This window comes from Lineus longissimus, chromosome 1 (assembly GCF_910592395.1).
Source record: "Lineus longissimus chromosome 1, tnLinLong1.2, whole genome shotgun sequence".
Classification (NCBI taxonomy): domain Eukaryota; kingdom Metazoa; phylum Nemertea; class Pilidiophora; order Heteronemertea; family Lineidae; genus Lineus; species Lineus longissimus.
In genome coordinates, this window is record NC_088308.1 from 9,343,532 (window position 1) to 9,366,582 (window position 23,051).

The following is a 23,051-nucleotide window of genomic DNA, read 5'->3' on the forward strand; positions in this document are numbered from 1 at the left end:
AACTCTATTAGAAACTTTGTGTAACTTTATCCTGCCTACCTAACTCCTGCCTATAGCCCCCTTTAAAGGAGGCGTGCCATGATAACACCATGCCGGTATGGTATAACACCATACAACTGTATGTTTAAAGTGCCATCTTCAGGCGACCTCCGTAACAGGCATTACGCTGCCATTCCTCATTATTGCGAGACACTTCCCCTTAAGAGACATGAAAACACACAAACGACGGACACGTGATCGAAATGAATAATGAAGCCTGTTTTGCAAAAACTACCGGAACAACATGTTGTTATGTCTAGAGTTCTTCTATATCCATAAAAGAACTGTGTAATGTGGGCGTGTTGTAAACAATTCGCTGACGGATTCAGAGATGCTGAAATAATCCAAGTTTCGTTAACTAATTCTTTTGCATTTATTGGACAACAAGCGCCTGTTTTTACCAGGTCTATGCCTGTTCATGCAGAACCTGCAGGTGGTCGACGAGACTCGACACGTACTGCCCATTAATAACCGGCAGAAGGTCGACGAGACTCGACACTGACCATTTATATCATGCAGGTCGTCGTCGGAACTCGGAAATGACCATTTAGCACTTGCAGGTGGTCAACCAGACTCGACACGTACTGCCCATTAATAACCGGCAGAAGGTCGACGAGACTCGACACTGACCATGCAGGTCGTCGTCGGGACTCGGAAATGACCATTTAGCACCTGCAGGTGATCAACGAGACTCGACACGTGCTACCCTTTGATAACCTGCAGATGGTCGACGGTACTCGACACTGACCATTCATAACCTGCAGGCGGTTGTCGGGACTCGATAATGCCCATTCATTACTTGCAGGTAGTCGACACTGACCATTCATACCCCGCGGGAACAGTCGTCGGGACTCGCCGGTGCCCATTCACAACATGCAGATGGTCGTCAGAACACGGCACTGACCATTGATAACCCGTAGGGCCTCGGCGTTGCAATTTATAAACTGGATTTGGTCGGTGGGACTCGCCACTGCCCATTCATAATCTGCAGGCGGTTGTCGTGACTCGACCAGCCCGTTCATAACATGCAGCCGGTCGACGGGACTCGACGGAGCCCATTCATAATCTGCAGCTGCATGGTTATCGGGTCTCGACACTGACCAATCGTAACATTCAGGTAGCTGTCGGGACCTCACCATGTTGACACAGCCCTGTCGCGACCTAGACCTACATGTGGTCGTCGGGACTCGACACTATCTCTCAGCACCTGCATATGGTCGATCGGAGGGACATAACTATGCCAAATGATAATCGGAAGGTCCTCGCTGAATGTTCCCGACACTGCCAATTCATTGCCTGCAGGTCACCGGTATAACGGTTACTCTGTCTACATCGTAAACATACATATGATTAGCCAGTAATTCTTGGAATTAAGCACTGTCCGTTTATAAAACCATGACGAAGGAATACAACGCAGAAGACTTGCATAGATGAACTAGTACGGGAGCTGCACGAGCTACGGCAGGCAATCGAGTTCATGTTAATTCATGTTAGCATACTTCTTAAAATGTTGTTGATATCAATAAACTTCGTTACTTACCGGTAGCTCGGCATGTATGTCCCTCCAGATCTCGTCGATTTTTACAATGCCGCCCACCTCCACAGCATGTCCCTCCACTTCCTCGGCGTCGGGGTCAGCTATCTGCTCCTTCTTCAGCTCTCCCAAAGGAAAAGAAGCATAGCCAATAGTAAGAGGTCGAGAGAACCTGTCGTGGTCACAAACGGTCAGCTTTAGGACCTTCTCTTCCATGGGACCATCGCGGATGGGGAACACAAAATATTCCTCGAATTCAGGATTCATGGTGCCTCGGTGTGTTTTGGTTTCATACTTTGGCTTCTTATCCGGCAACAATTTGACCTTTACAAAAGGGTCGGCTGTCTCCCTGATGTTCTTTGCGGGCAGGTGTATTGCTTTTATGATACCGACGGTAAGAGAGTTGAGGCGTGTGGAGTAGCTGAGGCTGAAGCAAATTTTGCCAAGACCTCGTGGAGAATGGCTGAACTCGTCTCCACTGTCATACAAATCTTTGTCAACTTCTTTGGCCTGAATTGAAAATGCGTCAAAGCTCGACCGTCTAGGCATGTTTTTGTGGAGAGAGGAAGTCGAAGGGCGCCTTCCGTCCGCATCTAGAGGTATCTCTAGCGGGAGACTGTACCTGCGGTCATCCAGGGGTTGTACATTGTCATATTCGTCGTCACCTGTACACAGAGTCATCGGGAGAATGAACTCAATTTTCTTCCCTGGTTCGCTTACAACCGGTGGTATTGAAGACGAGGGTCGACGGCTCTCCTCCCCATCTTGTGGCGGAGCAAGCAAGGAACTTCCTTCCTTGAGTTTATCCGAGTTTGCCCGTCCCTTGGTGTACCATCGCCAAACAATGTACGCAACAGACGCAAAGAAAACAAACCCAGCGACCACGGCTACTGCGACAATTACTTTTGTCTCCAATGTGGCTGTTGCGTCAACAGGGTGTGTGTCACCCCGGGCAGCATTCTGGAATCGCTTACCCATATCGCTGTCAGAACATCACGTCAACCCGACTTGGTTTAAATATCAAATGAATAAATTGTCTCACTTATCGGAAAGTTACTCCAAATGTATATCTTCAGAAAAAAATCGATAGAGCTATATCCTGATATAGAAAAGTTAAAAGCTTCTCCCAGTACAACTGAGCAAATGAATCCGTTCGAAGTATCCTCAAAATATCCTAGATTTCTCCAATGATCTAATATCCGTTTCTAATCCTCTCTGTCCCGTACCAATAGCTTCCGAATGGACCTGCGCCTGATCAGAATCCCCGCGCGCAAGTATATGTCGCGGTGCTACCGAACCCAACCGATCGTTAGCCTGCACTCAGACGACGAGCGCGATCTCGAAAGAATATCGATGTGGTATCGCCGTTACTATGCTAGGTGAACAACGCTAGCGCTGGTGACGCTTCTGTGAATGAAATAACGATAGCATCAAGATATAAATTATCCGTATCGGTAATGACAATACGAGGACACGTGGCACTCTTGGTTACGGTGGTTGGGAAAGAACATCACATGATTTTTTTGTTTTTAACATGAAAACTTTTTTTTCCGGAAATATCTCGAGCAATCGAGTTATTTATCTCGAGCGAGATATCAGAGTGGTTCGGTTGTGACGTTCCGAGATCGAGATCGGGATACGAATTCAGGTCGCGATAAATCTTTGAAATATGACATGCGTTGTAATCCCCTCATAAATGGCCATTGTTACCAATCTGTTGGCCCTGTTGTAGGTTTCGCATAAACAGTTTGTCATGACCAGAAAACTATGAACACTATGTTTTTGCGTCCCCAAATGTGACATGTACTTAGAGGGAGACTATAGGCAGGAGCCAAGAAGGACAGATGAAGTTAAACAAAATCTCTGATAGGTGACGCTATGATCTCAAAGAGCTTGAAACATCGAAACTATTCGCACTTATCAGCAATATAATGATATAATGATATATAATGAAGCTCGACCTGTAGTTTGGTGAGCAATGACAGAAGAAGCACAATGTCCAAATCATAATGACGTCAGCCGTTGTTTATCATTAACAAGGCAGATCCACAGTGTACGTTAATAGACATGTGTCTAAGCAGCTGTGCGTTATATGATAAGAGTACGTAGCAATAAAGACAAGTACACTCGGTGAATTGTCTCTTTTTACTTTTATGAGGTCATCTTGGAGGAAATATCAACCTCGTCATTTGTTTTTCCGCCTGACATGGGTGAATGGGACTGAGGACGGGGGGGGGGGGGGATAGATTTGGCGCTGATGATGATAAACCATTCAGGCTATAAAGTATGTACATGTATGTCAATTGAATGTACTCAAATACATTTTAAAAATGTAATAGATACAGTACCTGTGCCAGTTGCGTAGACAAGAAGATAATGACGATGGTGTTAAGGTAGAAAATATCCGCTGAAAAAGTGTCCGGCCCTACTCTTTCAGACGGATTATGGCACGGGTATATGGGTTTTTAGAAAATGTTTTCCCACCAAGAGTCCCGGACACCATTCTTTTACATCACTACAATTCCTAGCTGCAGCACACTACAATTGTTTGTTGCTACTGTAATGCTTACGCAACTGCTAACCCTAACCCTTGTCCTCGACCTAATTATAAACTTAGCCTTTTAAAACGGGCTCTTGATCGGATGTAGTGCATCGAGGCTCCCAAAATGTTGTGAAATAAAAACAAATCATAATTAGGGTGCGGGTTAAGCGTTGTCATGTGCATGAGTATGACGGTTGTAAACCGCCAAACTTTATCAGATCCACGACAGCACAGAATGATAAAGATAAAAAATTGTGTCCCTGAACTCTAGAGGGAAAAGATCGCTGGCCGCGTGCTTAAACTGCCAGTAGTAGTAGAACTCTGGTCAGTTTAGCCTTCCAGATCATCGAGCCACTCCACGAACACGCGTATCACACAAGATGTATGCATCATACATTTGAAGTGCATCGTTCTTCTACATTTACGTTACAAAGGTATTTTGCCCCTTCCCGCGCAGTTGAAAGAATTCATGTCTGGCCAAATACACCTGTTGTCTTCAAAGAAAGCCCGCTGGCACCTAGGTCCTAATGTCTATTCTACAACTGTCTTATCAAAGGGTTATGTTGGCAAATCGTGATAATATCGACCCTCATGAAGCAGGTTGCATGAGCGTCAAGAAGCATAAACCGGCAACGGCTAACAAAAATAATGTGAAACAATTGTTACATGTACACGTACTTCTACACGAGTGGTTGAACCCGGTTGAACAAGAAACCGTCGCTCCGAAATCAGTTAGGCGCATGGTCGTCGGAACCATAGATCCTCAAAACATAAACATCATGCCAGGAAATTTCTGCAACTTTTCATCACTGCTTGCCCTTTACAAAAAGTCACTTACCATCAGTGTCTCATGACGTAATGATTCATTAATGCCGACGTAGCACATTTAGACCCTGCAAAATAACGTCAGAACGTGATCTGACTCTTTGATTTATTTACTGGATCCACTCACCAATAAGATCCAAGCCCGACAATACCCGATTTCTACTACCGCCTCGATGGGTAGAGCCTAAACAACCGGGCATAACAGTAGGCCTTTCGCAGCCATAAAAGGAGTGGGATATCTTGTCTTCGTTTCTTCTAATTGGTCTTTAATTGTCATATGAAAAGTTCCGATGTAGAGTCATGACTATTCATGACGATTACGTTGTTTACCCTTGAATAGATATCCCGCCCCTTTTATGGCAGCGAAACACCTACTGTTGTGTTCGGCTGTTTAGACTCTACCAATCAAGGCGGTGGTACAAATCAGGTATCGTCGGGCTTGGGATCAAATTGGTGAGTGGATCAAGTATGTATTCCAAAGAATCGATAACTTGTGCATCTTATGGAACCGGCTATGTGCTAAGTCTACTCGCCGGGATCCATCCATTGTCAACAAGATTTTAGAGAAGCGGCACTGCCTACACCCTGTACGATCAGCTTGTTTGGCATGATGTGTTCATCTTCTAGCGTTGTGATTTAGCCTAAGTGATAGACTCCGCATTGCAGTTGTCCCGCTTGGCTTATTATAAACCGCGAGATGAGAAATCGCGAAATCGCGAGATGAGTAATCATTATTTTCTACCACAAGATTTTCTACTTCCCTGGACCATGACAATCACCTTTTCTGATGCCGCTGTCCACTTCTCGATTCAATCATTGTTAGAAGGGTAGAAGACAATACAAAGGTCACATGCAAGTGCATGTTCATCTTGACCACAAAGGTTTTTGCACCTTATCAAGATATACTGTGAGTATAATACCATGAGGTTCAGGATGCTGCATGTATCAAGATTATTTTCACGTTACGCCTGGCGGCACAAGTCACCATAAAAATAGCCCGGGATAGTCTGACAATCGAAACTCGGCTATAAATTAGGTTAAATTCCTCACATCGCACATCGGAGTCTATTTCAATGGGCCAATCAAAACAAGGGTAGCTCCCTACTACAGCCTCTGTCTCATGAATGTTCGCCTTTTTAGTTTCCGTATTTGAAATACATCCTGTGGCGTATGGTACTCTCACCGAAGTTGGCATCTCGCGATTTCGCATTCCGCATCTCGCGGTTTATAATATGCCGTCCCGCTTGGTTCTGCCTTTTCATATTCAGTAACCTGATGTATAGTGCGTACATGGGATATTCACAGCATTCAGGGATAATCTATTGAACGCAATATCCTTCAGACGCTCTGCATGCCACCAAAAGCGTATTACTTCAAAGTCGTGCCCAAATATTCACCAAACCTTGCTTGGACACAATATGTTGGCAAGGCCTCTTAAAATGCTTACTAGTTGAGTGTCAACAATGGAATTTTTTTGTCATAGCAGGTATCTAAATATGAATTAATTTAAACTAGCGGTACAACGGTGCATACTTTGAATATGGTACATGGTCTTCACTTGCTCCTCGCTAAGAATATACGGAAATGCCAAGAACTGTGCCACGGTTCCAATGAAGAAGAGGCGGTTACAGCAACTTCCACATCCGAAATGTGATAACCTTTTGAGGGAAGCTACCGGCCGCTTTGTTTTGCTTCGAAAGTTTCTATGTTTCAGCTTGAGCGATTTACCATCGATGTAGCATTTAAAGCGGTTCCTATCCTTTGTTACAGAGATGAGATGCCAACCACTCGGAAAGTATTCTCTAACATAATACATTTTTCTGTTTGTCTTCTTGGCGAGTTCTTCTATTCGAAGTTTATTTGTATAATCAATACGCATAACGAAATTCTGTGCTTTACCAATATCATAAAATATCGTTTGATCCTTAAATCTGTTCACATTGATAAACAAAGTAATTGAAAACTTTTCATATTTCTCTAACCATAACCTTGGGATATCCGCTCTCTGTTTCCGTGACGTAAACGATAGAACTTTACCGAAACAAGATGACGAGATGTATTCTGCTCCCGTGACACTTGTATTTCATGATAAATTAAAAGTACAGCGTAGTGTTAGTGGTCACGGCATTTGAAAATCCTTGGTCACAAAATAGAGAGCGCTATCTTTAAATTTTCATGATAGCCCCTCTTACAATGCTATTGTCTTTGATTTTTCCTTCTTGTTTCATCTGATCTAATGTTCCATTTAATAGATTTGTTTTCAAAAGCTTTCTGACGTTTAAAAACAATTGTTATCAAACACTCTTAGAATGTCGAAAAAGCGGGAAAATGAGAAAAAAAACTATTTCTTTTGACCTCGATTCAAAAAGCTTTTCAAAACATGCTATTCAAACGATAACATCAGATGCAAACATTCTTTATCAACTTATTCAACTATATAAAGACGATATATGCTGAAAAGATTGCACAAATATAGAAATGTGAGATTATTTTAAGGAGAACTATTTTGGCAATTCACTCTACCACTTGCGCGACCACGATACAATCGTCGTCATGTGATGACGACTGGTAGAAATTTTTAATAATAGCGACGTCGTATGGCATAAGAGGGACTACGTCCGTCCCCTAAACTAGCCGTCTCCAATAGCCTCACTTCCAATTGCGAATATGACAATAGCAATGTGCATATAGCGCCAATATGACGCCTTTTTGTATTTTTAGTATCGGGGTAATCTTTGCCACAATTGCGTAACTGTATACATACCGCCGAATAATCAAATTGAGATGATTGCTGCACGGAGGGCCCACTCATGATCAGGATCATAATCGAAAAAATCTGTAATAACGTCTAAATTTATTTATTCCCGTTTTCTGTGGAATCGGGTGACAGTACACCTGTATAGTGTGAACGGTGACTGGGAAGCCAGGGGCTTGGTGATAATGCCCATATATTTAGAACCTTAGTAACCCTGTTGGTACAGTGTGTCACTTTATGCCGTACTCAACGCCCTAGTGAAGCCAGTGGGCCTCATTGGTTGCGATATATCCAGATTTAGTATCTACATTGTAAGTGAAGTCGGAAAATCTGCCAGAAGTCAAGGCTTTCGGAGAGCATGCACATTCCAGTTTTGAGCGCTGTCGTACCATACGCAGTGTAGGTGACTCCAATGAGTTTATAACATTGGCTTCAAATGTCTCTCTCGTGAAGAGCACTTCGGTAACTATCAATATCAGAAGAAATAAATGAATGATATAGAGGAAAACTGACTTTGTACACAAATGTATTTGATAACAATTGCAATCAATATAAAAGCTGCTATCAACTCTAACCTTATTTTCTCATATTTTTCATACATAGTGATATGAAGGCGATAATAATGCTCATATAATGTCCCGCCCCCCTCCCCCCTTACATACACACGCACACACACACCTGTGAGCACTTTAAGCCTCCAGACTTACAACTTCCCCCCTCTTTTTGAACGTACTTAATAAACGGCCACTTTAGAATGAACACTCAGGATTTTCGAGCGAGATTTGACTGACCCCCTTTTTGAAAAAGACTGCGGGCGAAAATATGAGTCCCTTATCAGTGTAAAAGTGGGCTCAGTGCATTTTTGTAAATTTTTAGTTGGTGTAGAAATGAATGAATAAAGGTAACACAGACCATACTGTTCTAGATCAAAGTTCGGATTGACATGATGCTATCCGTCCAAAATCAGTCGTAAAGAATATATGATTTTGGAAGAAGGGTCCAAAATTTAGCTGCACTTTTTCAATCCCAGCTGAAATATTTTGACGGGAGTCCAGAATTGAGCTATTTCATTTTGTCTAAAACCAGACATAGAGAATATCTGATTTTGAACGAAGGGTCCAGAATTTCACTGAAATATTTAGATTCGTCCCACATCAGTCATAAATAATATCTGATTTGTGGGGAAGAGTCTAGAATTGAGCTAAACTATTTCAATCTGTCCCAAATCAGTCATAAATAATATCTGATTTTGGACAAAGAGTTCAGAATTGAGCTGAAATATTTAGATTTGCCCAAAATCAGTCATAAAGATTATCTGATTTCGATGAATTATCCGAAATTTAGCTGAAATACTGGTGTTTGATTCCCCCATTTTTAGTGATAGAGAATATATTATTTGTTTGAATTCACAACATAAAAAATCATCAAAATTCAAGTATTGTATGGAGTAAAGAGCTGCCATTGAAATTACCCAAGCAGAGGCAGTGAAGTGTAGCATCGAATATTAAGTTGTAATGGTTTTGATCATGTTCATAGTGACTTAACAATAATTATCATATTAACTTGGGTAAAAAAGTACACTATTTCGCAACTTTGTTTTGTTATTGATTCAATTCTTGTGAGGTAAAAGTGGCTTTTTGGAGAAAAACCAATTCTGAAGATTTTTCAATTAAAAAATCTCAGAAATGAGGAAAAAAGGTGACTTGATAGGATTGTCATGGAAAATCTTTTGAACGATCACTTCTCACTTTGCAGATATACATAGTTCTGATTCTGTTGGCATTTATTTTCAATCACTTGATGTACATAAAGATAGAGGCGCATAATAGCCTAATGGTTAACACTGCTGGCTACCATGCAGTAGGGCGGGCCCGGGTTTGATCCTGGGGGAACCTAGGATTTTATTTCTGGACAACCGGCGTGGTTTTCAAGGAACTGAAATTCCTGGCTTTTCACAGTCTTTCGAATTAGACGCAAAACTGAGGTTCCTTGTATCTGCTGTCTATGCCAAGGGTAAGCAAAATACCATACCAAGTGACCTGAGAAACATGAGCCACTTGGGAGGGACTCTACCGCTGGCAAAATTCTAATTGACACGACCAATAAACCCAATTGGCGCTTAACCGTAGTGGCACGTATAAAAACGCTCATCCCGCCTAGGAGGAATGCTCCCTGGAGAATATCATATCCAAGTGCAGAGCGTACGCTAAGAAGAAGAAATTGATTTGTGAGCCCCTGATAGACATTTCCTACTAAGGGGCTGAACTTTCGCTATACCTACTTTGAATGCTATACATAGCCTTTCTCTCTTTCCGGCTCAGTTTACGTGTAAATGCATAAAACTGCGACATGCTTGAAATAATAGGCCTTTGCTTTCTAAGGGCGCTGTCTGGCGACCCAATGCCACTTCCTAGGAATGATGTCGTCCCCAATTGCGACATTAAGCTACTGCCACCAACATTGCGCAGTCGTTGCTTTTTGTCGTCTTTGTAACACGTTAGGCGGTTCCTTTGGCTTGTTACAATTATGAGATGCCAACCTATCGTGAACAGTCCTGAGTCAGTTATGTATCTCTGTTGCCTCTTTCGTGTGAGCGTGGCAATTTGTAATTGGTTTGGAGTTTGTATTTCTATTACGATTCCCTTTGAATAGCCATTACCGTCCATAAACAAAATTTGATTGTGTTTGATTTCAAACTTTAGGTTGATGAAAAAGGCAACAGTAAACTGTTCGTAGTTCTCTAAATTTAACCGGGGGATCTCCACTCGATTTCTCCATGTATGGAATGCTAGAACCCGACTAAAACATGACGAGCCAATGTATTCAGCTCCCCTGAGAATGCTAGGAGTTGAAGCAATACGTGGCAGTTAATAAAACAATTTGATTTTGCTGTATGAATATGATATTGTTCAAAACACATCTCACTGCCATGATTTGTAAGACTTTGAAAGGTCAGTTTGGGGATTCGGACACTGTCAGCAAGACAATCTCCACTAATAATGGTTACCAAAGCGCTAGCAGACCATAGCAAAAAATTGAAAGCAAAAGCAGATTCAACCGCGAATATTTCCTGTTCTACGGCACTTGACGTGGATTTGCTGGTTGGAATTTCTAGGTCCAGTTGTTAGAAAGCATGTTAGCTCATAACATCAGACTGACATGTTGTTACATGTGCATTGTTGTACATGAAAAAAACAGTATGCTTTCGAACAACCGGGCCTTGGATGATAGTTCAAGCACATCTCTTCATAGGTTTGTTCTCAATAAGTAGTGAAATCCGTGTTTTAGTAGCCCTTTGACTAATTAAGGGCATAATTTGCGCTTATTTCTACCATATTTGCCAAAATTGTGATGATTACGTGCTGTGTTGTGAAGCATGTACACAAGAATAGGATGATGTGATATCAAAAACTTGGCTTAAAGTGTTTCATAACGTGACTTGAAATACACAATGTACATAATGTACAATAATAGGAGGCAACGTGTCCGCTTTGGTGACATGTGGACACTGTCTTGACTGTCCGTTATGGTTATAGTAAAACCATAGAGGCCCATTTCCCGTACGAATATGCATACAGGTGTGGGGAGGCAGATTGATAATTCGAACCTATTTTTTTTCCTCGACTTGACAGGACACTAAGTGTGGAAAGATTGAGACCAGTCTGTTGCATAGCTCTCACAAGAACGAGAAAAAATTTGCAACTGGATTAATAAATAAAGTGATTTCGAAGTTCGAGTTACAGTTTTTATGTCTATAAACCCAATCCAGGTTTCACATGGAAAATGTATGAACAAAACTGTACACATTTCAAATTAACATGATCACGAGCTGGTTACGCAATGTCGCAGTCCGGTATTGAAGAAGTTGAACTAGCATTTTCCTGATCAACGGGCTCTTGCTGGGTTCACAAACACAAAAAAACAGAAATGATGATGGAGTTGACGTTGACCTGTAAATAACCTCGTCGTAAAACGTTTTCGTGACAGTACCGTAAACAGCTGACTTTTCGCTTGAATGACAAAAAGCTGAAGTGCCTACTCTCAATAATGCCACACACAGGATGGGACGTGTCTAATCATTGAATGAGTATGTAGGTTCATACACACACACACCTGCATGCATTCTCAGTACAAGTTATATGCAGCACAAAATCACATTGGATTGCCCCTTCTTCAACGTGTAAAGCCCTTAATTTTGCACATCAAAACGCTACTTAGAGATTCCGACAGTTCTGCAAGATACCAGTGTAGTATGGGCTTTCGCCCTCCAGGTTCCGACTCCGGCGGGCAGAAAATGCATGCTGCATACCGTCTGCTGACCGGGGGCTTTCTCATGAGTCAATAGAATCTAAGGTCTGGAATTAGGGGACCATATCAGCAGTTGCTTTCAGCCAACTTCTGTATTAAAATTAAGATCTGGAATTAGGGGACCATCTCAACAGTTGCCATGTGATTTTCACACTAAAAAATAAGAGGCCATTTCAGGTATATGCCAAACGGTAGAACAAAGATTATCTAGGCCGTTGTGCAAACAGGCTTTGCGATACACCACGAGTTGGGGTGTAGGCCTAAATTCCTTTAACTGTGAACCAAGTGCATCCACTGGCACGCTACATGTATGTGTGACTCGCACGGATTTAGCACGTAGGGCCTACATGATGCTAATCAGCTAGGATGTATCTTGTGACCAGGACTGTAGTAATAAACATTTGCCTGAAAACATTTTTTATTTGACCTAACAACAACTGTTTAGAATGTCAAAGAGGCCGGTATTTTCACTTAACATCAAGAGACAGAGGAGAACTGTCAAGGTGGGTGTTTGATATACAATGGTTTTCTGTTCCCTGGGTTTCTTCATTCTGTTATCTTTAATTATATTTACCCATGTCATTCAGCACTTTTTATCATGAAATGCTGCCTTTGAAACGAACCCAACCTTGCCGGCCAATCAACCAGGCGCACGAGGCACAACAGGCCGATACAATATACATGTTCTGTATTAAGTACGTTATCTGTCATGCACACCCAAAAAAAATCTTTCTGCAAGATGATTCACAGGTAATTCAAAAAATATAAGAAAACAAACTTTGAAAAAAAGTTGGCGCAAAGCAACTACTGATATGGTCCCCTAATTCCAAACCTTAGATTCTATTGACTCATGAGAAAACCCCCAGTCTGCAGACGGTATGCAGCATGCATTTTCTGCCCGCCGGTTCCGACCCAATGCCAACGCGATATATCCTTTATATTCTTTATTTCCTCTTGCTTCCTTTGCTCGGTCTATACTTGACCAGCGCCAAGGCTATAAATCTTCCTCTCTACAGAAAGTAGTTCTAAGTTCACCTGGTAGCATTACATAACAGAGCTTGGCATGAGATGCCACAGGATGTTCCTATTGGCTCCTACCAGTGAACCTAATACATATTCATATGCTACATCCCATTCCCCCAAAATTAAATGAAAATTTTGCAAAAATTTCATATATCTCAAAAATATGCAAAGCAAAGGGTTAAGTCACGAAATCAAAATCAAAACTAACCTCACGAAAACTAATTATTTTCCAATACCTGAAGTCTGCTCAAATTTATCCATAACAGATGTAGACTCAACCACACTCAAATTGCAATGCTTATAATCTGATAAAGCTATAATCTCACCTGGAAACACAAGAATAAAGCTTATGTATCACTATCAAAGAGCTTTAGAGTATACAACAACCTTGGTGGCAAGCAACACATTAGATCAAACAACTTAACTAATCATCCATCTAATCATCAATCTAATCAATCAATCTACAAATCCTCTAACATCATCTAAATATACTAATGACATAAGCAATTACAAATGTTCTTATGCTAGGTACGACACAAATAAAGCTTTGCAATCAAATTATTCCAACTGGTTTCATCACTTTACTTCTGCATCCCATTTCAAACTCAAAAGCATATTTGTCTCACAATCCTCATTCAATGAACTGACTTTCCAAAAAAAATCTATCACACATTCTTATTTTCTTTTTGTCAATGATACCTCATTGATACATTTTAAAACCTTTCAAAATAATCGGTTACACATTATTTTAGGGGTAGCTAATCCCAAATGTAAACACAATTATACTCTTTGTTAAAATGCACAACCTTACACAATATCTTTCAATCAACTGCTTTCTGTCTCACTACTGTATACTTGCAATAGAAATTGTCCTCCCTTATTCAAACATAATTGTTTACTCTGTTTAAATAAATTTTATAATATAAATGCTTTACTCAAACCTTTCTTACAACCGGTACTACCATCATTTCAATCAAATTTATGACCATCAGCTTCAAATCTTTAAATCATTAAATTCACACATGTATTCAATTTACTTCTATACTATTTAGAAGAAGAAAAATAAAACAAAAAACTTGAAATACAATACTATCACTTCTCAATAATAAGTCTTTGTCCATGACAATTTATAGCCAAAAATATACTTTTGATAACTTTACGCTTAATTTCTAAACTTAATATGGGAATTGCTTCTCAACTATACCTTTCATTTTACTAAATACACTTCCTCCTTCTCCTCAATATCCTTCTTACATTAAAAAAAAAACAACTCTCAAATACTGTTCCAACAAATTCTAAACCATAACATTCTAACTTCCACTTTTGTTCTAATATCCATACCAGTATCGTTATTCTAAAACACTTGTCATCTCAGTTCTCGGTCCTGTAAACAACCTTTCTTAACCTTCAAATGATAGATAATACATACCACATAACAGTTTGAGAGTATGTTTGCAATCAAGCTTCTAACCAAAATATTCTGAATTTTCGAAGTTCAAATATTGACCAAAACCTTTTCCAGTACAATACAATATTTATCCAGTTATGCCGAATCAGTAGATGTCGTCCTGAGGACCAACCTGGGTACCCCTAAAAGTTACCCAGGACGATCCTGGGTACCTTTTAGGACACTAAAAGTTACCAAGTTTGAAATTCGCCGACGAGGTTCTGGAAAACGGTACTTTAGCGTTTTGCAGTGCACGAAATCAGCTCAGTTCATCAAGAAGGATGATCTGTTGATCTGTTGAAATCGTATTTTTTGCACATAAACGGAGTGAAATGGATTTAATACGGCAATATGATGATGATGAACGACGATATTGATTGTAAATAGCCATCTAAATCATCGGCAGAAACTCGCATTTTGACCACGTGTGTTTTGACAGGTGTCAAAAATTCCAATGAATTCGTGCACTGCAAAACGCTAAAGTACCGTTTTCAAGAATCTCGTCGGCAGGTTTCAAAAGTGCGCGAATTTCAAACTGGGTAACTTTTAGTGTCCTAAAAGGTACCCAGGACGACATCTACCGATTCGACTCCAGTTACTGTCATTCCATCTCATAGGCTTGCGATACCTAGAAACAATCAATCACTGCAAAAACTCTTGCCTGGGCAAAATAATTTACCTACTGATAAACACAGGGCTGTAGTCTGTTTTATCCACACGCAACTTTCTATCATATCCACTATTCAAAAGAACAAATTCAAAAACCAAACTATGTTGAGTGTTCTCAAATTACAGGCTTGTTAAAGCTACTTGTATCATAGTGATACAAATAAATCTTAAATTGTTACTCAACCAGTTAGGCTACAATTCATAGCAATACAGCCATTCAAAAGTTGAATTGATGGTGCGAAAAACTGAATAATATCAATAAAAATCTACGTACCACTCTTACATTTTAATACACCGTGAAATGTTCGGCTGCATTTCCAAGAAAGCGTTTGTTCAAACATTCTTACACTCAATGAAAACCAGAGGCTACCTTCTGTTTGCGGTAATATCTCTAATAGGTTTCAAAACTAGATCGGAGAATGCAAAATAATCTGGTAACATATTGTAAAACAAATTTAAATGTTGTCAAAGCAACATTGCATCCGCTGCAGAAATAAAACCGTGTCATTAATCAAATAAAGTTCGTTTTCATGATGGTAATGTTCGAAATCGAAACGTTCTTTTCGTCATCTGGTAGGACCTTTCTTGTGTTGATAAGGTGATATAAAGTCAGTATTCCGTTTTTCTGCTGGTACAATAAACAAGGTGAAACTGGTATGTGCGCGTGCATGCTCGGGCCGTATTGCCACACACTTCTAACGTAAACTTAAGTTGCAAGTCATGTGATAAAGTGCATAATTATAGTCCTCCTATATAATCCTTTCGTAAATTTGTACATCCATTTATAAATTTCTAAATCCAAACATCTTAAGATAGTGGTTATCAATGGTAAAATTGAGTTCCACTCGAAAAGCGCATCACAGCGTAGAGTTCTCGTTAACTAAGAAAAATTCTTAAATGATAGTGAAGACGGTAGAGTTAAGTCCAGATTTGGCATTTGCTTCTCTCTGCAACATTAAATATGACGATGGCCATCGGATGGTAAGATGGCGGGCATAAACTTCGCTCCGGTGAAAACAAAATAAACAGTTTTCCTATTCGCGTATTAACGGTTTCCATATTCGTTTCACATCATCCCTTTAACCAACGCATTGTCCTTTTTCATTTCGTTTCGTTATCATAACATCCATCCTGTTCAACTGTTCGTTGCATGATGCAAAATATACAGAAAATCAGGGCCGTAAAATAAAATGTCACAGTCCCAATGCATCTTTCCTTCTCTCTTTTCTCTAACAATCCATAAGGAGTCTTGTGAAAATCGCTATTAACTCCGCTTGACGCAAGGGCCCAACGTGCCGCGCAGCGGCAAAATTGCGAAGCTGGCGAAACATTTCTAACGGGTCACCGTGGCCTTATCATGGACTTATAGCGCGATTGTGAGGTTGTAACTATTTTGCTCCATATTGTCACGAGGAAAGAAAATCTCGCGACTTAATGCCAACCTATTTATGTAAAGTGATAATTAAAAGGTATAGAGTTCAGGAAATGTTAATAAATAATCATTCCTTATCGTCTTTTGAGAGCATTTTTGATTGTGAAAAGTATTTGCCTACGTCACAGAGTCTCTGCAATGGTAATTTTTATCACAGTAGTCTCGCGCAGCCAGACCTTCTTCACTTATTGGTCTGGCACAAGTCAGGCGTTCATTGTACTAGTCCTAGACGTTTTCCACCACAATGTATCTGGGCCAAAGAAACACAGCGCAAGATTACCTCGAGCTGGAGCTAAGAATAGATTATGCTATTGAGCATACTTTCACATTGAGTTTTCCCAGAATGGTGCATATCGCGTGGAGCTACTTAGCCTGATACCATTAGGCCCCGCGTAGTGGCGCTGAGGCGGCCGCTGTAATCAAGAGAGTGGTTGAGTCACTCTATATTATGAAGGACCTAACCAAAATTGCTCACATTTTCGCATTGCTACAATGAAAGACGTGATACTGAAACCACATGTCTGTTGACTGTGCTTTAAGAGAGACTGACTGTGCTTTAAGAGAGACTGACATCATGCCTAGTCTCTCTTAAAGCACAGTCAACAGACACCACTATACCTCCTCACACTCAGAAACCAAAAACGCCCACCCCTTTCTGCTACCTTAATACCTCTGGATTGTATCGCGTTAAATTTTCCTGTCGAAGGTCGCCATGTAGTATATGGGGTTTGGGTTCCTCCAGGTTAGACTAGCAACAGTATCAACAGTACAAGGATATATTTAATTCAATCACTATCTTTTATTTTACGAACATGTGCTGCTTTGACGAGAGCCAAAGCCGATCACACTACAGATTTATCGCCTGGTTCACCTGGCAAATGTTACGTAACGGCACATGGCATGGATGACACAGGGTGTTACTATTGGCTGCTGCCAGTGAACTTTATACATATTCATATTTTACACCAGCGTAACACAGGAAGTTTGAATGTCCCAATTTTGGACTCTCAAATCCCATAACTTTGGTAAATGTAAAAACTAGGCCGAAACGTTGGTCGTGCAAAATCCACTTTTATGTTGGCCTACAATCAACTTGTAACGCCAGCAAGACTAGAAGCATCGATTCGCCATTCGCCGATTCTCCGGAGGGGCCACATCGAACGCCTGGAACCAGTACGTTCGGGTTCAGGGGATCACTTCCATCAATCTCTGTCCCGAGTCGACTCTCCAGCTTTTATATGATCTTGTCTTAAGAACGAGGTCTTGAAGACAAGCCCCTTGCATATGTTGCAATATAAATAAATAAATCTTACCTTACATTCTTGTCAGTTCCATCCAGTTTATAGCTTACTAAAGCTGGTTAGTTGCAAAAATCGAAATAGTTTCTTTATAAATTTTTTTCAAAAGGCTTTTTAAAAATAAAGGATTGCCAAACAGGGTTTTGAAAGTTGTGATAGCAACCCGGCTTTTGATGTGGCAATATTACAATAATCTATGTAATGTTTTGCATGATGGGCTTTAAACATGTCAAGTGTGTATTGGTTGGTGCAAGTTTGAAAACCTCTTTCGTCCTATCAAGATGGCTTTTCAGAGTGCTCCCACGTAATTTTCAGCCCATCAGGGCCCGTGATCCTCCCATAAAAGATACGCAAATTACATGTACTAATCCCGAATCGTGGTCTATATCATACTTTTGAATACTTTTGAAAATATGAATAGTAGTATGTCCTCTGTACATTGATTTCTACCAGCAGCACTGTGAGTTGGCGACTTAAGGTTGATTTCAGGGCCGATGTCGTGTTTCTGAAGATACTGGATCCACTCACAATAAGATCCCAAGCCCGACAATATCCGATTTCTACTACCACCTCGATGGGCAAAGCCTAAACAACCGGGCATGATAGTAGGCCTTTAGCAGCCATAACAGCTGCGGGATATCTTCTCTTCGTTTCTTCAAATTGGTCTTAATTGTAATTTAAAAAGCGTCATGACTATTCATGACGATTACGTTGTTAACTCTTGAATAGATATCCCACCCCTTTTATGACAGCAAAAGGCCTACTATTGTGTTCGGCTGTTTAGACTCTATCCATCGAGGCGTTGGTACAAATCGGGTATTGTCAGGCTTAAAATCTTTACTTGTGAGTGGATCAAGTAAAAGGAACCAAGGCAACCAAGTGAACACCAAACGGACTAACAAATTGCACAATGTTTGTTTCGTTCCTTTTCCTGTTGTTTTAGGTAAAGCAACTACTGACTCGAGATGATCCAGTTACTTGCTCAGTACAGGATCCAGAGTACGGTTGAATTTCTACTTTGCCCCCTCCAACTAGTGGAGAATAGTCGAAAAAGATGAATATTTGCGTATTTTTGCAAAATTGTTTACGACGACACGGACAATGCGCTACGAAATAGAAACACCGTACATGTATCTTGCCGATGAGAGAAAAAAATCTGGTGTGCATGTCAATATTTGCAAGTTTCGTGATACCGGTGACCATTTAGAGAATATCTAAGCAAAATTACCTCCTCGCGGAAACGTGGCGCTGATAGACGAAATAGCATTGAGAAGGCCGCATATGTAGCGTATTTTAGTACGAAAATTCTTAATGGACATATTTTAATCATAATCTCTATCCCGCTTTTCTCAGAAGAATGAAACAAAACAAATTGCGTGTCAATGCATAGTAGTTACGAACTTAAGCACCAAATTTCTCATTTGAAGTTTGATTTCGTTTGGCGATACTTCCATTGTACGCATACTAATAACTGTGTTCAACAAATTAACGAATCGATTGTCAATGATATGGCCTGGCAACTTCTAAATCAATATCAGGACAAAATCAATGAGATCGATCAAAAATTTAATGGGCTTTTGTATATGGGATGAACAGCTTTTCTTTCTTCTAATCGCAATACGAGAGCGTGCTGAATTCAAACTTTAATGGAAAAATAAAGGAAATATATGATCAATCAACGTACTCTCTACTATACCACAGTAGAGCATTTCACTGTTGTCGATATCGCATTAAACAGTGAACATTCTACTGTGTGTTTGCTTTTGCGCACATTCTCTGCGCAACGAAGAATACCATTGAATATTATATAAATATTGCATGTCAAGCCATAGAATAGTCAAAATTATTGGTCAGGTCAAAAATTATTTCACGAGGCTTTAAACCAAACCTTGAAGAAATCGGCCCAGCAGGTTTTGCACACGACCCAAACCACTGTCAAAGTGATTTTTAATCGGCGGATACGCAAATCATGTATGGAGCCAAGACGTGTACATAATGTACTGTAGACAGTGTGTGTTTACATTAGCAGACGATGTTTGTTTGAAGCGAGTCCAGGCCCAACTTGAATGCCTTGTACTTTCTGTTCGTGGATGTAACAGTCCCACCCAATGCAACCTACCTACTTTGTGGGTGTAATTCAAGACCCTGACAGTATCACTGTGCAACTTCCTGGCTTAAAACGCCGTAAATATGCTGTTTTTTATCGCCGATTTCGTCGAAATCTTAATGGCCGCCATTTGCAATATCGCGTCATCGATGACGTCAGCCGTGGAATAATGCCGTGGAATAGTCAAAATTATCGCATGGCACGTGGTCGTGAATGACGCGACGTGATTGGCTCACATACTAATGAGGTATGATAATCTGGAATATTGTTGAATGACCACGTGTTTTTAATTTGTACTATATATATAGTTTTTGACTGTAGCCGAATAGATGATAAATCAATAAATCAATTTGAATTTGAAATTTTGACTCTTTTATTTCATTTTAGCAGTGAGGATGGGCGGCTACAGGCGGTATCATTTCCAACAACATGTCACAATAAGAGACCTTTTTCCCCTATGTGCCAGGAGTATGAGGGGTTGGGGTGGTTAGGTCCTCTCATTCCCAGCTGCCAGTCACAGTCTGGTAAATTTTTGTCTCAAGTATGAATTTTGGCAATGATCATGGGTCGGGGTCCTATCATTCCCAGCCACGAGTCACAATCTGGTAACTTTTTGTCTCACGTATGAAGTTTGGCAGTGATCATGGGTCGGGGTCCTATCATTCACAGCCACGAGACACAATCTGGGAACTTTTTGTCTCACATATAAAGTTTGGCAGTGATCATGGGTCGGGGTCCTATCATTCACAGCCGCGAGTCACAATCTGGTAACTTTTTGTCTCACGTATGAAGTTTGGCAGTGATCAGGGGTCGGGCTCCTATCATTCCCAGCCACGAGTCACAATCTGGTAACTTTTTGTCTCACGTATGAAGTTTGGCAGTGATCATGGGTCGGGGTCCTATCATTCCCAGCCGCGAGTCACAATCTGGTAACTTTTTGTCTCACGTATGAAGTTTGGCAGTGGTCATGGGTCGGGGTCCCATCATTCCCAGCCGTAAGTCACAATCAGGTAACTTTTTGTCTCACATATAAAGTTTGGCAATGATCAGGGGTCGGGGTCCTATCATTTCCAGCCACGAGTCACAATCTGGTAACTTTTTGTCTCACGTATGAAGTTTGGCAGTGGTCATGGGTCGGGGTCCCATCATTCCCAGCCGTAAGTCACAATCAGGTAACTTTTTGTCTCACATATAAAGTTTGGCAGTGATCAGGGGTCGGGGTCCTATCATTCCCAGCCACGAGTCACAATCTGGTAACTTTTTGTCTCACGTATGAAGTTTGGCAGTGATCATGGGTCGGGGTCCTATCATTCACAACCACGAGTCACAATCTGGTAACTTTTTGTCTCACATATAAAGTTTGGCAGTGGTCATGGGTCGGGGTCCCATCATTCCAAGCCGTAAGTCACAATCAGGATTTTTTTGTCTCACATATAAAGTTTGGCAGTGATCAGGGGTCGGGGTCCTATCATTCACAGCCACGAATCACAATCTGGTAACTTTTTGTCTCACGTATGGGCCCACTCATTGTTAATTCAAGAAGCGGATAATAGACGGCGAAAGCATCTGGCCAACTGTGAACTGTCTACTGTGTAAGTGGAAAATGGAGACAGTGAAGAGTTCACTGTTTTGTGCGGAGCATGCTCTGGATCAATATATGCCTTTCTAAATTCATTGAGTGATACAGTTAACCCATTATTTGGGAAAATTTGTTTTGATACCATTTAGATATGTACATAACTTGGCTGACAAGTGAAATAGATTCCCAGTCGGTGTTATGTCAAGAATGCGTCCCTTTCTGAATGCCCGGTCGGACATTGGCAAACACGATTAGGTTGGGGTTGGGTTGTTTTCCCACCCCGGATCATTTTCACCATAACAGATATTGCAACCACTAACATGACTCATGATGTTTGTGATTGTCTCTCCATCGATGTTCAACGTAAATGTACATGTAGGGCAGTTTAGCCCTCCAGATCATCGAACCAGTCCACGAATACTCGTATCAAACAAGATGTATGCATCATTCATTTGGCGTGTATCTTTCTTCTACCTTTACGTTACAAAGGTATTTTGCTCCTTCCCGCGCAGTTAAAATAATTCATGTCTGGCCAAATACATCTGTTGTCTTCAAACAAAGCCCGCTGGCACCTAGGCCCTAATGTTTATTCTACAACTGTCTTATTAAAGGGTTATGTTGAACAATCGTGATAACATCGACTCTCACGAAGCAGGTTGCATGAGCGTCAAGAAGCGTAAACCGGCAACGGCTAACAAACATAATGTGAAACAATTGTTACATGTACACGTAATTCTACACGAGTGGTTGAACCCGGTTGAACAAGAAACCGTCGCTCGGAAATCAGTTAGGCGCATGGTCGTCGGAACCATAGATCCTCAAAACATAAACATCATGCCAGGAAATTTCTGCAATTTTTCATCACTGCTTGCCCTTTACGAAAAGTCACTTACCATCAGTGTCTCATGACGTAATGATTCTTCCATGCCGAAGTCGCACATTTAGACCCTGCAAAATAACATCAGAACGTGATCTGTCTCTTCTTTGATTAATTCATGTATTCCAAAGAATCGATAACTGGTGCATCCTATGGAACCAGCAATGGGCTACAGTCTACTCGCCGGGATTCATCCATTGTCTACAAGATTTTAGAGGAGTGGCACTGCCTACACCCTGTACGATCAGCTTGTTTGGCATGATGTGTTCATCTTCTAGCGTTGTGATTTTGCCTTGTAGTTGTCCCGCTTGGCTTATTATAAACCGCGAGATGAGAAATTGCGAAATCGCGAGATGAGTAATCATTTTTTTCTGCCACAAGTTTTTCTACTTCCCTGGACCATGACAATCACCATTTCTGATGCTGCTGTCCACTTCTCCATTCAATCATTGTTAGAAGGGTAGAAGACAATACAAAGGTCACATGCAACTGCATGTTCATCTTGACCACAAAGGTTTTTGCAACTTTTCAAGATATACTGTAAGTATAATAACATGAGGTTCAGGATGCTGCATGTATCAAGATTATTTTCACGTTACGCCAGGCGGCGCAAGTC

The 23,051-nt window shown here is 40.9% G+C and overlaps 1 protein-coding gene across 2 annotated transcripts in view; it reads right to left on the reverse strand.

The window, feature by feature from the left end:
* LOC135487955 (synaptotagmin-A-like) overlaps nucleotides 1–2,933 on the reverse strand; it is an 88,790-nt gene extending 85,857 nt beyond the window's left edge. Inside the window, exon 1 of one of the 2 annotated variants that reach the window (XM_064772268.1) lies at nucleotides 1,580–2,933. In XM_064772268.1, the coding sequence (XP_064628338.1) occupies nucleotides 1,580–2,551 (972 nt within the window). In that variant the 5' untranslated portion in view covers nucleotides 2,552–2,933. The remainder of the gene's footprint in view (nucleotides 1–1,579) is intronic. The other variant, XM_064772274.1, reaches the window with a different exon arrangement.
* Nucleotides 2,934–23,051: the final 20,118 nt, after the last annotated feature.